The sequence below is a fragment of the Pteropus medius genome, unplaced genomic scaffold (assembly GCF_902729225.1).
Source record: "Pteropus medius unplaced genomic scaffold, Ma_sr-lr_union100, whole genome shotgun sequence".
NCBI classification, from domain to species: Eukaryota; Metazoa; Chordata; class Mammalia; order Chiroptera; family Pteropodidae; genus Pteropus; species Pteropus medius.
This window is the reverse complement of record NW_024355990.1, coordinates 2,873,692-2,889,886: the sequence shown is the minus strand read 5'-3', so window position 1 is coordinate 2,889,886 and position 16,195 is coordinate 2,873,692. Positions and strand designations below refer to the sequence as shown.

The following is a 16,195-nucleotide window of genomic DNA, read 5'->3' as shown; positions in this document are numbered from 1 at the left end:
TTCCTTCCTTCCTTCCTTCCTCCTTCTTTCCTTCCTTCCTTCCTTCCTTTTCCTTCTTCCTTCCTTCCTTCCTTTTAAGAAGTACATAGAGCATCTACTCTGTGTCAGAGATTCAGTTGGATGTCTAGAGTTTATCAGTCTAGCCCTTGCACTTTAGACGCTCTAGAAAGATGGTGATTCTCCCCAGAATCTATTTTCAGTCGTGATTATTAGATTTCTGGATTGGCACTGGGCACCCACCAAGGAGAAGTCGGGAGGGGGCAACCTTATCTGGGGGAGGAGGCCAACCCAGGGCATTCCCAAGGAAGTGATACATGCAAGCTGATGGGCATCTGAGGTCTGGAGAGGTCACCTGACCCCAGGTGTCTTGGCCCGGGGTCTGCATGCCACCAGTGCCCGGGGCCTGCATGCCACCATGAGTCTTTTCTGCTGGTCACCTCTGCCTCCCCCTCCCTCCCGCCCACTGAAGGCCTTGGCACCCTGCTTCCAAGCTCACGCTGAGGTGGCTACACGCTGAGAAGGTGAGAATATTGTACTGCATTCTACCCGTGGGAGGCAAGACAGGCAACATTCTCTGCCTTCTGGAACTTTGTAAACTTAAAAGTGTTTTACAAATAGGCAATATAGTCTAATGATTCAACATTCAAGAGGTACAAACAGGGGAACTATCATGTTCTAACTATTCCCCCGTCCTTCTGTGGTACCTGGGACTTATTTATTTATTTTTTTATAGACTAAAAGGTGTATGTCAAGTGGCGAGCCACAGGCTGAGCGCAGCCCGTAGAAGCATTAGTTGGCCTGTACAGAATTTAAAAAATGTTCGAGATAACATTTAAAAATCTTAAAAATTTCACATTCACATCTGAATGTAGGGCTTTCTTTGGAAGAATCGGATGATCTGGCCTCAGTGGGCCTGCATTCTGACAGGTCTCCGTGGGCCCTTTAGACGGGCCGTGGGCTCTTGACCTCAGCACAGGCCTTCCCCACCGCCCCCGCCCCTGCAATGGCCCTCCTCCTCCCCTCCCTTCCAGAACCTGCGGGCGCGGAGCCGGCAGCTGCCCCCGGCCGCCGCCATCCCATCTCCCCCTCTCTAAGCTAAAGGGCAAGAAGGGTGTTTGACTTGGGAGGATTTATTTTCGTCTCCTAAGCTCTAGAAGACTGGACATAACCCAAGCCTTGGTGGGGCGTCCAGGGCCTCCTCTCCTCCCTGCTTGGGCCTGGTCTGGTTGAGCCTCATCTCAAGCAAGACCCGTCCTGCGTGAGGCGCAGATGCTGGCCCCTGGGGAACTCGCGGCCTCTTGCTTCGATTCACCATGGGGGCTGGCTAGAAGGTGAGGTGGGGTTCTGCCAGGGAGTCCCCCAGCCCCTGGCCTCCGCCACTGAGCGAGCCCCAGGGAGCCTGGGACTCCCTGGGGCATAGCTGGCCGGGGCCTCCGTGTTTCCCCACTTATGGACTGCTGCATCACTGGGAGGCGTGTGGCTCCTCGCTGGGGTGGGGCTGGCCGCCTGCCACGCCACAAGAGGCCGAGCTTCCCCTGAAACTGAGAGCTGCATTTATCTCTCACCAGTGACAGAGAAACAAACCAGCACGCTCTGCCCAGGAGGCATTTCCAGAAATTGGGCTCTGGCTTCTTGTTGATGAAATGCCAGATTATCCTGGGCCTCTCTGTGGTGAGGGAGCCATTGTGCAAGAGGTGTTCGGTTTTGCAGATGACAAGAGTTTTTGACATTGAAAAGTTTAAATGATAAATTCGAGAACCTTGTCTGGCTCCCCACCCCTACCGGGGAGGTTGCTGATTTGGGCCTCGGTGTTTGGCAAATTCGTTCTTTACAACCTCCAGTTCCTCTGGGCCTCCCCACAGCTCTGGTGAACTCAGGCTCCTGGTTCCAGAAGACCTCATCTCTCTCAGTTCTAGGGCCATACAGGATAAAGCTCTTTTCTAAAGCAGAGGATGACAAACTGTGGTACACGGGGTGGCGGACTGTTTTTGTAAATAAAGTTTTATTGGAAACACAGCCACACTCATTCTTATTGCTCATCGCTCCTGGCTGCTTTCGTTCCAGAGGTGGAAAGAGTACCAAGGACTGGAAAAGGTCAGGGTCACCGCTCAGCAGGGAGGCTGAGTCCCAGGGAGAATGAAGGCAGGAAAAGGGCCCGTGGCCTGAAGGGAGACCTACGGCTCAGGTGAGCCAGCCCCAAAACTGTCGGCCTGAGCTGCTGAGTTTGCAAGCTGACCTGTGGCGGCAGGTCAGCAGACTCACAGGAGGCCAAGCCACGGTGGTCCCCGTCCTGCACCTGGGAGGCTCCGAAGCTGGTCGCCTTCTGCCATGCAGGCAATAGTGAAACCGGTGTGCACAGAGCCCGCTTTTGGTGTCGGGTCCTGTTCTGGGTGCTCAGAAACGGCCGAACAGTCTGCACATCCAAGTGACATGGGAGAGCTTCTCACCGTCGAGGCTGGAGATGGGCCGGCCATCCTCTTCCTCCTTCCTGAATTTGTCAGCGGCCCTGTGTTTGGGAGAGACCCTCGCTCACTCACAAAGCAAGCTGGGGGAGGAGGGGCCTTCCTCTTGCACTGGCGGGGTTTTGGGTTCGGCAGTGAATCACAGACAGTGAGGCATGGGCCCTTGGCTCAGGATTTCCTGGTGTTTCCTGCCAGGGAGACCAGCCTGCTATCGGGGGCAGCAGCCCACCACTCCCTGACGTCAACTCGCCCTCCAGTGAATGGGTTTCCTTTTCCGTTTGGGAAGACACGACCTCTGTCATCAGTCCGTTGACCCTGTCATTCTAACCTTGGCATCTCCTGTTTGGGAAGGAGCGAGTAGACTCATGAGAAGGCAGTGGGTGAGGGGACTTAGCAGATGGGCTTTCGAGGCACCAGCGGGTCTCAGAGGGCAGATGCTTTCTCATTTAGGGTCGTCGATGTATGAGTCGAGAAACCCCAGAAGCAGTAGTAGTGTCCGCGCTGCCTGCCTGCCCTCCAAGCAGCTCGGGGTGCTCCCAGGAGGACTCTCTGGGGCACCTGTGTTATCTGAGCAGGTCTTATCTCTTCTACTTATTCTCAATAAGCCCAGATGATACCTCCTGGAGAAAAGAGCATTGGTGCCGTTGTCATGTTAAGCGTAACCGTTGGAAACATTGCTCAGTCTCTGAAAACCATTATTTAAATTTTTGCAATCTCTAAATGTATGTGTTCTGGAGCAAAGTTGTGGTCGCTTCACTCTGGTGTAGCCCTGAGTGTTTCAAACCAGCCGTGAAGGCCACTGGCTCTCCGTGTGTGGCTCTGAAAGGCACTAGGTCATTGCCTGCGGTTTATACTTAATGTAAATACTGAACTTAAAGCAGATCTCCCAAACACAATGCCGTCGATCTCACGCTGTTCCTACAATTTATTTGAGGTCGGAAATTCCCAGTGGGCTAGTACTATGGTTGTCTGTTTCTTAATACCTCACCTAGCAAAGCGCCACATGTAAAGAGAAGCGGCCAGTTCTTTCCAGGATGCTTAGGGTGCTCCAGTGGTCCATGAGGTGCTTACCACTGAGCACCACGGTCCAGCCATTCAGCAATTTGACTCTGCAACTACCCTGTGCCAGGTGCTGTGCAAAAGTGGAACCATGAAATGAATGGTCTCATTCTAGTTACTGGAAGTTAGGAAATTTGATGATTCACCACTTCTAACCTGGAAGAGCTGAATCAAATTCCACGTTGTCTTTGTAAAGCTATTTAAACTTAAAGGAAACATTAAAATCAATCCCAAATACTCGCTGATTGTAAACAATTTGGAAATTCTTGAGTAGCACCAAGTAACCAATTTTAACATTTTGGTGTATTTACTTTCAGTCTGTACACACACTCTCTCTTCCCGACTTTTAACAAAATGAGATAAGCTCTAGACTACTCTTTGGTGATTTGGTTCTTCCACTTAATTCACGAAACATTGTTCCAGAACAAGCGAGGACATATTTTTTTTATGGATGCACTGCGACGTCCCATTATTTATTTAACCATCTCTCCCACTGTTGATTGCGTCCACATTTTTGGTATCATGAACAATGCTGAGATGGACATTCCTGTAAGAAACGTGTCATCGGTTTGCTTGGGATAATTTGTTGGAAGCGGAATTCGGAATGTTTTGTATTCAGCGTGTCCGTGTCCTTTTAACCTCAGCCCCAACTCCACCCCTGCCCCCCAAGTAAGTAGGAAATGGTAATCTACAGCTTTCCCAGTTTCCGAGTCCCAGCCCACGTGGGTCCGCCAAGGAGCCACATGTTACAGATCAGAGCCACCAGTCCTGCCTCTCCAATACTGCATCGTTTTCCTTCTTAAAATTAGCTGCAAAAAGTGTTCTTGCTGTAGGGAAGAGCTCCTTCGGCTTCTTCGGCCACAGAGACAGCCCGGGTCGATGCAGGAGTCTGCGTTCCCTGCACTTCACGTTGGTCGAGCTGCTCTGTGCCTCAGAGCTGCGGACCCCGGGGCTGACGAGGCGAAAACGGTCTCGCCTGCCCTGTGGGGATTTTTCCGTGCTCAGTGCACCGCAGTGAGTCAGCGGTAACCCGGTTTTGCACAAGTCTAATGCACATCTTAGGGGAGATGCCGTGGTCTGTCAGGTCCAGCCCGAACTTGACCGTGGGGTCCGAAAAGTAATGCCCTCCCTCGTCGGTGTGGAGTCGGGGGGACGCGGGCGAGGGGGCGCGGGGAGCAGTCCCGGCGCCCTGTGCCTCCCGGGCCGGGGCGCGCAGCACGCCTGGGTCCACCTCCCCGCCCCCGCCGCGCCCCGGGAGGGGAAACCGAGGCTGCGGGGGCGGGGCCGCCTCGCCGCCGCCGCTCGCGCATGAGAAGGCATGAGGCAGCAAGGGCGCTGCTGGGTGTTCATGGTCAGGTCTCAAAAGCGCGCTGTTGAACACAGGTGTCTGCAAGGCCAGCGGAAGTTGCTAGAAATTCCATGGGAGTGGCGTGGCGGGCGGCGGGGCCGGTGTTCTGGAGGCGGCTGCTGGGCCTCCTGCCGGGCCGGCCCGGCCTGGCCGCGCTCCTGGGGCGCCTGTCCGACCGCCTGGGCAGGAACCGGGACCGCCGGCGCAGGAGGTGAGAGGGGCGGCGGGGCTGCCGCGCGGCCGGCCCCGGCCCCGGCCCCGCGCCCGCCCGCGCCCTCGGCGGCGCAGCGAGCCCCCCGCGTCCCCGCGCCCGCCGCCCCGGCAGGCTCCCCCACTTCCCCGGGGAGGGGGCGGCCCGTGCCCCACGGTCGGCCCGGCCCGCCAGCGCCGCCTGCCCCCCGCGGTGCCCCGAGGCGAGCCCGGCCACAGGCCGCGCTTCCACTTGACCCGAGGGGCTGTGCGTGCACTAGGGGAGGGGGCCGAGCTCATGTGTTGCTTAGGCCCCCAGCGTGGGAGCGTTGGCGCGTCTCGTCGCGAGGGACACTGGGCTCGGAGGGGTCTTTTCCTTAAGTAATCCTGGCCGCGAGGTGACTGGCGGGCGTGAATCAGCCCTGCTGGGATTCTGTGCCTGCAGCATTTCTCACATCCTGCCAGAGAGGGCTGTGAAGCAATCCTGAGTCAGTGGCACTCAGGCAAGGAAGAGGAACCACTCGAACCCCCTTCTACACGTTTCAAAGGGCCTGTGTTCTGGAAAAATACTGAAGTGAGTTATGTAAATGGTGAAGCAGGCTTTGAAGCAATTTGTTCAGGCAGTGGTCTCTCAGAGTAAACATTTGCCAGGAACACGCTGACCCGAGAGGCCCGCCGCTTATTGCTAAGATTAAAAAAAAAAAGTTCTCTTGTGTGCAAATAGTTCTATTATTAGATTGGAGCCTTACACATGATCCGTAAAAAAAAAAAGAAAAAAAGTTAGAACTGTATCCTTACATGGAGTTTGCATTGTCTCAGATTTTTATCTGTGCTACTTGGGCGAGATTTGACCCCCTGGCCTTTTGTACCGAGATCGGTGCTCCAGTCATGGGTGCTGATTCTGGGTATGGAGAGGAACTTGCTACATACTGGGCGATGGTGAAAGATTTTCAGCAGAAGGTTTGATTTAGGGGAACTTTTAGGTGGTAGAGTCAGGGCAGGACGGAACTCTTGGAAGCCTACTGATCAGAAAGGCTTTTAAGACTCACATCAGTGAACCCCGTGACAGTGGGGGCGGAGAAGAGGTGGCCTCTCTATTTTCCGGAGGGCTCTTAGCAAAGACCTGTCCATTCCAGTGGTTAGTGAAGTCAGGTGACTTCTAGGTCCTTGCATCAGACTACTGAGAAATTTGGTTTAAAGTTTCAAGAAGTCATCTCTCCTTGAAGATGAGATGTTTAGGCGATTTTGCCATTTCCCTGGATGTGTTTAAACTATACGAAAAACACTTCATTATTAATCATTGTTTAACACTGGAATTGATTACTGTAGGATGTTGGGCAGTCTTCAAAAATTCTTTTAAAAAAGAGATTTCTCTTGAGTGTTTTGTGTGTGTGTGTGCGTGTCGGGGTAGTGGACATTGGGGTGGTGGGCATTGTGTCGGTCTGGATAGTCTCAAATTGACTTCCCAAGGTCCTTTTTGTAAACAGTATTATTTTTGATTAAGTTGAGAGTTTTTCTGGGTCAACAATTAAACCAGAAACTCAGTGAGATCACAAACACAAAGGGCAGAAATTTATGTTTAAATTATGAAATTTATGTTTAAATTTAAATAATGCCTGTGCTTTGCCCAGTATTGTTACAGTACTGAAGGTTTCTGACTCTTTTGCTTTTTCCAGTTTGCAGGTTTTTTTTCGATTCTTTGTGGCCTTGGTGTTTGGGGTTACTCATGTCTGTGTGGCCACTCGCCCTTAGCTGCTGGCTTTCGTTTCTTCTGTGTTGTTCGGTTGCACCTCCCAATTCCTCATTCCCCGAATGATGTGGTTTCTTGTAACTCTGATCATTGATTCATTGATAATAGTTCTGTGTAATCATGAGCTTAAATTATTTTAGATTTTAGCACTCCAGTCTGACTCAACTGTTGCAGTGCCTGGTGAATTCTCGTGGCTAGCGGGAGGAGTGGGGCGAGGGAACGGCTCTGTTACTGTAGTGGTTTCTTTTTAGTTGTGGGGACAGCCAAAGTGACAGATAACTCTTCTTAAAATCACTTCTAATTAGGGAGCCAGAAATACTGTCGTTTTCTCTTAATCAGGCATCTGACTCATCATTCTGGACTGCTGGGTTCATTCATTTATTCAGCGTGCTTGTCTAGAGCACTGCTGTGCTCTGCTAGGTACTTGGGAAACAAAGATAAAACCTAAGATGCTCAGAGTCATAAACAACAATAATAGTAAAGTAAGGTAGAAAAAGCCACGGCAGTATCTAAGAGGCACACCTGGAAGTCACAGAAGGCTTTCTCGCGGAGATGCTGTCGGAATTGCGTTTTGAAGTTTGGGAGTAGGCTAGGTGAGGAACGGGGGAGCAAGTGTTCAGGGAAGGATAGTGAGCGATGTGGGCTGATGATCGTAGCAGCAACAGAATGCGATTCTGAGGTTCCTCAGGTACTCACCATTTCCAGGAGGTGACGGGGTACTGAATAGGGAAGGGAGAGAGAGAGGAGCTGGCTCTGAGATTCTGTGTGACTCAGATTTCGATAATGGTCTCGGCCTGAGATGGTGGGGCTTATATGACATCAGGGACTGTGCGACTAGAAGAGAGGGTCGCATTAGAATCAGCTCTGATCGGGGCCTGTGTAGTGCTGAGGAGGCAGGTCATGTTTCTGATTTGGTAACTGCGTGGATGATGGCATGCTTCTCTAAAACAAAGAAAGGACAAGGTTTGGGGAAGATGATAAGGCGAGTTTGGTCCGTGTTAACTAGTATCCAGGAGGAGTTCAAGTGACTGGCAGATCTGCAGCTGGGCTGGGCAGGGGCCAAAAACTTCAGATGGTTTTTCGGAGTCATCAGACTATGCAGAATTGACTTGTTATTTGGAGTAGATGAGACCAAGTGGGAAATGTGTCAAGAGGGCGTTAGTTCATAACATTGGGCTCACCTTCCATACAAGGAAATATTTTCTCTGTGGCCTCCTTCAAAAAAAAAAACACCTATTTTCAATTTGAGCTATATGTGCAGAAAAATCTTTGTTTTTGAAACTCAGGTCCTGTTTTCTCTGTTCTAGGTGTGTGTGTGTGTTGGGGGGGGTGGAGTGGGTGGGGGTCCCAACTTTCCTGATTACACGAGAGAACATAACTAGCAGACCGTTCTTGCAATTAGATTTGCTTACGTTGTGACGGCAGGTCAACATACTCTTGTTCAGTCGGGTAGTAGTTTCTGCTCTGAGGGACCACCAGATTTCCAGAAATTACTTTTTCTTTGAATTCTATGATGCTGGGACCCAGTCCCCCTTACTCATTAAGTTTATTTAGTAGAATCATCTCTTGGTTTATTATAGCAGTAGAGTGGGTGGGTGGCGGGGATATTTCGAATCAAAGCATTGTTTCCCCAAATAATTCAAATTCGATCTTGCAGGGAATTAAAATAAGATTTGCAGCCGACTGACTTTTAAGTTGTAACTGTACTGAGTTAATATTGACATGCACACCCCCTGGACGCATTGTAGTTGGTGGCGAACTGGGCTGGTGGGTGGGTTGAGTGCTGGCAGAGGGACAGAAGCCACCTGGGGTGACAGTGTTCTGTAAACACGCGTTCCGAGTGATGTAAACGTGTCCTTTTCAAGGCTGCTGGGAAGTCAGGCTGTTTGATGCCTGTTGGGTTGCCCGAGGTGTAGTGTGGGTCATAAAGATATTTTTTGTTTCTGGCCCCTCGATGTGATCGACTTCCTTTTGGGCAAGTCAGGAGGAGAGTCATCTGGTCAGCATGTAGCCAAATGCCGGACTTCTTGTGGGACTCCGGCGGGCCTTGGTCTGCCGTAAGCTACGGGAATTCACACTCATTTCCCTGCCCGGGGGTTAGGGCTTGCGTTAGTCAGGAAGGGCTGCCTGCCGCCTGGGTAGCAGGAAGTATGCTACCTTCGCGTAGTTTCTTGAGCCTTTCTCAGGAAGTGTTATGACTGTTGCTCTTTTCTCATTAGAACCCCTTTTTTTTTAGGTTTAAATGTGTGTGACTGGGCGGGGGAGGGGTAGGTTTTTCTTAAAAAGTAGTTTCTGAAAATACGGCGATCCAGAAAGCTCAGTTTCTTTTGAAAACTTCTGTCATTTGTACGGATTTGGAGGGGACCCAAGCAACAGAGTCTGTACCGCGAATCTTATAGTTCCAGGCGGGCTCATGGAGCGTGAGACCACGGCTCAGCCTGCGGCGGGGGGCACTTGATTCACACCCGTGTACAGAACAGACCCCGGCTCCCGCCCTGTCCATCCACCGTGGCGCTTCATTCCATGTTCAGAGCCCCACGTGTCCTATTCTGAAAAAGCCTAGGAGGTTGGCCTGCTTCCTTGTGTCCCCCGGGCCTCGCCCAGAGGAAGCAGGCCTGAGGCCTCTGGCCCTGCCAGGCTGTGCAGTGGCTGAAGGGGAGCTGTAGCCCCAGGTGTGACGGTCTGATGTTGGCCTTTCCTTACTGGCCTCTCTGCTCTGACCAGGAGGGAGCTCGGTGGCACCTGCAGGCACATCGATGCACTTCCAGGCAAAGGGAAGACGCAAGGCGTGGCCATGTTTTACCATGGAGCACAGGCAGCTCCAAAAAGTTGGGTGAAATGGAAAACTGGCCTCGAAGTGCCCTCTAGTCCCCCGAGCCTCCCTTCGTGAGAAGCCGTGCTCCGGGGCACCCCCGCAGCCGCTGGCTCTTTGGCTGCATCGTCCTGTCTAGGGCCAGGTGGGCTTCCACTGGCCTCGCTTCCTGGCCCCAGTCCAGGGCTTGGGGACAAGAGCATCAGTGCACGCCGTCCTTAGTCAAGGCGGCTCAGCGCGGGTTCCTCCTAGAGACGGTGGGAGGGAACTGCTCGCCCCTCTGCACTCCTCCCTTCATACTCACTGCACCCCGAAGCACCCCCCACCTTCCATCTTCTCACCCCACTCCCCAGGCCCCCTCTGGGAAGAAGAATGGGGCCTCAGGCCGGGGTNTCATTCTGTCCGGGCCTGCCTCTCCCCCAGGCAGGGTGATCATGGCCGTGGACCTGACATCTTCGTAGGCGCCTGAACCGTCTGTCGAGACCCTCCTGGGCTTTTCTGGCGCCGGGGGCTCTGGCCAGTTCCTGCTCACACCTGCTCGCCCGGAGTGCCCCGCCCCACCCGGATCTTACCAGGTGTTCAGAGCTCTTTGGAAGGCAGGGTGTCGCTAAGCCTCCAGTAGCTCAGGTGTCACCCGCTCCCCTTGATCACTCAAAGCACATGACTTTATATTTTGATCCTTAATTTCAGCATTTCCTCTCGTGTCGCTCTCAGATAATTTCAGGTGTGTAAGCCTGTGAGGCCGCCAGGTCTGTGGGAGGCAGGGGCTGTGCCCAGCTCTTCGTTTGTGCCCTCTGTGGTGCATGACAGGTGCTCGCATGGTGACCTGGATGGAGGCCCACGTTGGCACTTGCCCTCTCCTGGGCTGCATGTGCCAAGGAGGTGTTTCCTCATCTTCCTTTTTGGGAGCGCTCTGAGTCTCTTCTTGGCCCATATGAAGAATGCGTGGGTCTGACTGGCCTGCGGCGGCAGGTGACAGACACCCTGCTCTTTTTTTTTTTATGGTCTAAGAGATCATAAGTGCTGTGAGCCTGGGAGACAACTTGATCTGCCGTGGGGTTTTACACCTCAAATAGACTATGTTTAATTAATGAATATGAGACTTCAGGCCCCCTTTGGGGCTTCAAATTGATAGGTTGGCACGCAGTTTCCCGTTGTCTCGTGGTTTTCCTCTGGGCTGAAGGGCGCCTCCTCCTGGAAGTTAGCCTTGAGTACAGTGAGGGTGGGGCCTACGGTGCGGGAAACCCAGGCCCACACTCTCCTTCAGCATCTGGGCCAGTCATTTGCAAGCTGCTGCTCATTACCCGGAAGCGAGAGAAACTTATCCAGCTGATGCTGCGCCTGTGGTCACTGTCCCTTTCAAGGTTGCGGGCAAGGACAGCTGCTTTCCCACCTCTGCCCTCAGAGGCCCGGGGCGAGGCCCTGCCTTTCCAGGGTCCAGGGAGCCGGTAGTTTCCACCATTGACTAAAGTTTTCTTGGCAACGAGTCTGCCATGAGAGACCCTTGGGCTTTGTGGGCAGCACAGCTGTGCCGTCTGCCGTCTCTATGGGGCCCTGTACAGCCCTGGGAAGAGTCAGCGCTGTATCATGAGGCAAGTGGATGAAATCATCTTCCTGGACGTGTGGCCCTTGGGCCTTGGGTCTTCAAGCATCCTCTCCTGAGTCCCCCATGAAGCCGTGGTGGCAGGTCCCGCACAGGGTTTTCCTGCTACAGCTTGCAGTTTGCAGGAATTCAGACCAGGGCGGGTTTGAGTGGGCTCTGGCCCTGCAGCCCCACCCCCTCCCCAGTCCCGCAGGGCAGCGGAGATGTGGCTCCAGGCAGGGCCCGTGGGCTTTGGTCTCAGACTCAAGGTGGCGGGGTCAGGCTGCAGCTTCGCATGGTCGGCCCAGTGCTGGGCAGAGATGGGGCGCGACCCCCGAGGAGGATGTGTCCAGTGGGGAAGTGGTGTCACTGCTGGCACCACTTGAGATGATCTCCCCTTCCCCACCTTCTTCCTCCTCCAGCTTTTTTCTCTGTATCTGAGTATTAAAGAGAAAGTTTTCTGGGTCTTTCCCTAAGTGAAAGCCGTGTCTCTTCAGCCATGCAGCGGGGGCTCTGGGTTGCCGTCATCGGGGTTATACTAGATTTGCCCTCCTTCCAGAGGGCCTTCAGGGGCTCCCTGCAGGCGGGTTCGTTAGGGGCAGCCTCTGCGAGTTGATTTGTGGCTGCCGTACACCTGGGCTTGTTTGGAATCGACTTACTGTTTGGGGCTATTCATAGGGTTGCACTTCTCAAGTTATTCAGCTAGTTAGGACCGAAGGAAACACCTCTGTGCAGAGTTTGGGTTGGGCTCACTGAAAATGGTCTAGAGAATCCGAAACTGACCCACCAAAAAATGCCCTCTTCTCTCCCAGTAGCTGAGAGAGACTTCCGAGGAAGTATTTGAGAAGTATGACCCTTTGCATGTCTCTTGAACCAGGTCACCATGGCTGCTGTTGGCTCCTTTGCTGTCCCCAGCTGTCCCCCAGGTCACCTCCCCTCCTTGCTGCCTGTGTCCAGAGGGCGTGCACAGGTTCCAGTGGATCAGAAACCTGGTTCCAGAGTTTGGAGTCTCCAGCTCTCACGTCAGGGTGCTGTCTTCTCCCGCAGAGTTTTTTGAGCTCATGAAGGTAAGTGGTGTCTGAGAAAGAGAGAGAGAGAGACAGAGACAGAGAGAGACAGAGCGAGAGCGAGAGCGAGAGCGTGCGCGCTCGGTGGACATCTGAGTTATAGGCTTCGGGCAGAAGGTTGGGCGAGTCCTGGGCAGAAGTACCTTCTGCTTGGAAAGTTTTTGATGGCTGCTTGGCTTTTCCCTGTGGGTTCTGCCTCAGAGGTGGCTGAGCTGAGCCCTGAGCAATAGCCCTCTGCGTGGCTAGTGTAGAGGGACCCCAAACATGGGGGCCGGGAGGGTCGGGCCCTGGAGTTTGGTTTCGAGGGACAGATTGCTCCCTTCGCTTTGTGTTGAAGACGTAGCCCACTACGGGCGGTCAGTGAGGGCCGTGCGCCGCACGGCGCATCCTTGCTGAAGATGTCTGGGAGGAAACGAGGCGGATCCTAGCCAGGGCACGCTAGGCCTCTGCCTCTGGAAACGCCTCCAAAGCAAGCAGCATCATGTTGGTAGAAGTAACGTGCAGGAAATAAAGACCCAAAAGCCAAATGAGCCGCGGATGGGATTCAATATGTAGGAAGTGGCCGGGAGCCTATCGTTCATGAAGAGGCATTTACAGATAACTGGAAAATGTGGCCTTATAAACTCTGCTTCTTTTCTGTCTAATGTTTGTGCCTTCTCTCTGCTGGCAGAAATGCTAAACTTCGCATTTGTGGAGTTTAGCTTTCAATACGTCACTCAAGTGTTCATGCCGTGCCTAGTGATTCGTAGTTAAACTGCTAACTGGAATGAAGTAATTCATTGCTAATTAATTTTTATTAGCATGAACTCTCTGAGTTCATGTTAACAATGATGTTAGAATTAAGGTATGGCGAGGGCAGATGGGCAGAACGCCGGGGCGTGGGGAGCTCTGGCGAGAGTCACGTTTCTGCAGACTGGGCGCCGTCTGGTTCGTGTGAATGCCTGCACATTTTGTCTCCTTTTGCCCCGTTGTTCTGTGAGCCTCACCAAGCTTAAGTTCTGGCTAGCTCATTCCAGAATGGCTTCGTGTGTGCGCGCGTGTGCGTGTGCGTGTGCGTGTGCACGCATGCACTCTGCCTCTCCCTCACTTCCCTGCCCTGCTCGTTTGTCCCGTGCCTCCTCGCTTGTGTAGAGCTGATGCTGAGGCCGTCTGCTCTTTGCTCCTACTGGGTTCTCTGCTTGGCTCGAGGAAACAGGTTTTTCAAAGGAGGTTCTTAGTGTCCTGGCCACAGCAGCGGGTGCGTGACTGAGTCTTTACACGGTGATCCCTTGGCCAGGAGGCCAGGCTACGTGCACAGCTGCCTGGGGAGGGGCGGCGCCGTGGAAGCCAGGAAAGGCCTGAGGGGCCCAGCAGGCCAGGCAGCAGCCACGGCCTCCCGCTCGTGGGCACACGCTGCACCGAGTGGCATGTGTTTCTTCCCGGGACGCAGAGCGGCCTGTGTTCCCTGGGGAGTGTGCAGCGCTGGGGTCGGCCTGGTCCCTGTGCCGTCGCTACAGCCAAGGTTGCGCCGGAAGACCTGTGTCCCACAGCAGTCAGGTAGCCGCGCCGCCTGAACCGAACCGAACTGCCCTGTACCCCGTTTGTTGTTTTCCTTTCTTTTTTCCTTCTTTTCTTCATAATCACTTTCCCCATAAGCGTCCATCTTCATAAACAACGAAGGAGACTCGGGAAGTTCTTTCGTTTCGCGGGTACGCAGGCCTTTTCTCTGTGGCGTGTTCATGCAGTCGAGATGTCTCTCTCCTGTTGACAGTGCGGGGCCACGGCTGCGGCGTCTGTGGCATCGCTTCTCGCCAGGAAAGGAGGTGATGCCACACTCTCTGCCATCCTCCCCTCACGGGGCCTTGCGCTCCTGTGTGTGTGTCGAGAGCTCGACCTTGGGCAGTGCTGCTGCTCCTTCTGCCCTTGCCACCTCCTCTGGGGTGGGGCCGCTTCGACTTCTGGAGATGGGGTTAGCTGTCCTTCAGTGGCTAGAGCAGGCCTAGGGAGAGGACACCGGCTGTCAGGAGTAGTGTAGTGTGTCATCTCCGAATGCTGTTTGTGTGTCCGGACACCTGTGTGTGTGCATTTCAGGAGTGATGTACATGCTCCTCCTAAAACTCCAGCTGCGCACATGGGGCGGGGGCATCGCCTGTCTGCATCTGCGTTCTCCGCCTCCGGCTCCGCTCCTGGCCTCTTGGCAGCTTCGTGTGTGTCCTGCGTGCTCTGCACACACACGTGCGGGCTGGGGTGTGGACGGAGGGAGGGCGGCTTGCCTCCTGCCTAGTGACTCGCTCTGGTCTCTCAGCATGCAGCACAGACATTCCGGGTCAGTGCGTACAGCTCGCCTCCCTGCCTTTGGTGGCTGCATTGTGTCTTGTACAGTTAGATCCTGTTTTACTTTCAGGCTGAGTATTTTAAATCAGGGTTGTGGGTCCTGATTTGGTAGGTTACCATATACCTGTCAGGCTTGCTTTAAATATTGGCAAAGATGTAGAATACTTCAGCTTGCAGTGTTATTTGCCTCCAAGGTCAAAGGACTTTATTTTCTCAGTGGATTATGAAAATGATAGTTGCGAATTTTGAATTGTCTCTTCTCTTTCAGGGGCAGATAAAAGTAGCCAAGAGGCGGGTCGTGATGGCGTCCCTCTACCTGGGGACAGGTCCTTTGGAACAGGAGCTGGTAAGGTTTGAGGGGTGGCGAATCACCTCAGAGCCTCACACTGCACAGCGCCGTGACGTTGGCAGAGAGTGGCCTTTCCTTGGCCCTGGCTCACGGTCAGCTCTTGTTCTCGTTGCCCGGACACCGGCGCCTGTCAGGGGGACCCGTGAGGGAGGAGGGAGTGCAGAGGTCTTATGCTGGGCCTGCCGGCCTTGCTGGCCAGTGCCCCCTTCACCCAGCACCAGGGTCCCTAGCCTGCTCAGTCTGCCAGTCCAGGGCTTGCCAGGTCTGGCCTGCCACCTGTTTTTGTATGGCCTATGAGCTAAGGCTGGTTTTTGCATTTTCAAATGATTGGAAAAAAAACAAAAGAATGATATTTGTGCCACATGAAAAGCCTGTGAGATTGAAATTTCCGTCCCTAAATAAAGCTTTATGGGAACATGACCGCTCTCCTTCCTTCATGTTTTGTCTGGGGCTGGTTTTTTGCTGCAGTGGCGGAACTGTGGTTGTGACAGACACCATCTGGCCCACAAAGCCCAGAATGTTTACTGTCTGGCCCTTTCCAGGAAGGGTCTTCTGACCTCGTACTGGACTAGAGTGCAGGTGGGGCTGGCCAGCCTTGTTCCACCTGGACTTGCTGTCATGCTATACGCGTCACCTACGGTGGGACAGGCAGGGGTGGGAAGGAGGAGAAGTCACCAGGTTTGGACAGTGTGCGCTCCCTACAGTCTGAGTCGGCGCAGGTCCTGGTGTGCGGGCAGCGTCTGCAGGTGGAGCTGGCGTGACTGTGAATGAGTCGCGCTGTCTCAGGCTCCCTGGTGGCTGTCCGCTCTGGGGTAGTGACATGGGCGCGTTGCCCATAGGAGACGCTGTTCTTGGTTCACCCCGTTTAGAAAGCCGCAGGTAGGAGCTGGGCGGTGCCGGGTTGGGGCGTAGAGAACAAGAGGGATGGTTGCTGAGAGCAAGTGCTTCCCCCTCTTCTCTGTGAGGCGGGGCCTCCCCGTTTCCAGGAGATACTCTTAGCTGCAGGTGTGGGTGCCCGTTGGTCCTGGAGACGAGCCGGTGGGCAGGCTGTGTCCTGGATTCTTCCATCTGACTGATATTTGCTGTTCTCTCCCTGAGGTGGCACCAGTTGTCATGTGTCTGTGAGGGTTACCTGTTGGAACGTGTGTGGGAGCTGGTGCCTTACAGTGGCAGGGTCCGGGCTGGAGAGGGGCGTCGGGCAGTGTCTTCTGGTTCCCGCTTCCGATGAAGAAGTTTCGCGTTAGTGGGGCCGTGTGTTCAAAGC

The 16,195-nt window shown here is 53.9% G+C and overlaps 1 protein-coding gene across 2 annotated transcripts in view; it reads left to right on the top strand.

The window, feature by feature from the left end:
- Positions 1-4,924: 4,924 nt before the first annotated feature.
- The window catches only part of PGS1 (phosphatidylglycerophosphate synthase 1), a 33,310-nt gene continuing 22,039 nt past the window's right edge, over positions 4,925-16,195 (top strand). The window contains exons 1-3 of one of the 2 annotated variants that reach the window (XM_039859626.1): positions 4,925-5,080; positions 12,080-12,269; positions 14,851-14,928. In XM_039859626.1, coding sequence (XP_039715560.1) covers positions 4,941-5,080; positions 12,080-12,269; positions 14,851-14,928 — 408 coding nt within the window. In that variant the 5' untranslated portion in view covers positions 4,925-4,940. Of the gene's footprint in view, positions 5,081-5,311; positions 5,633-12,079; positions 12,270-14,850; positions 14,929-16,195 lie in introns of those variants that run through there. The other variant, XM_039859627.1, reaches the window with a different exon arrangement.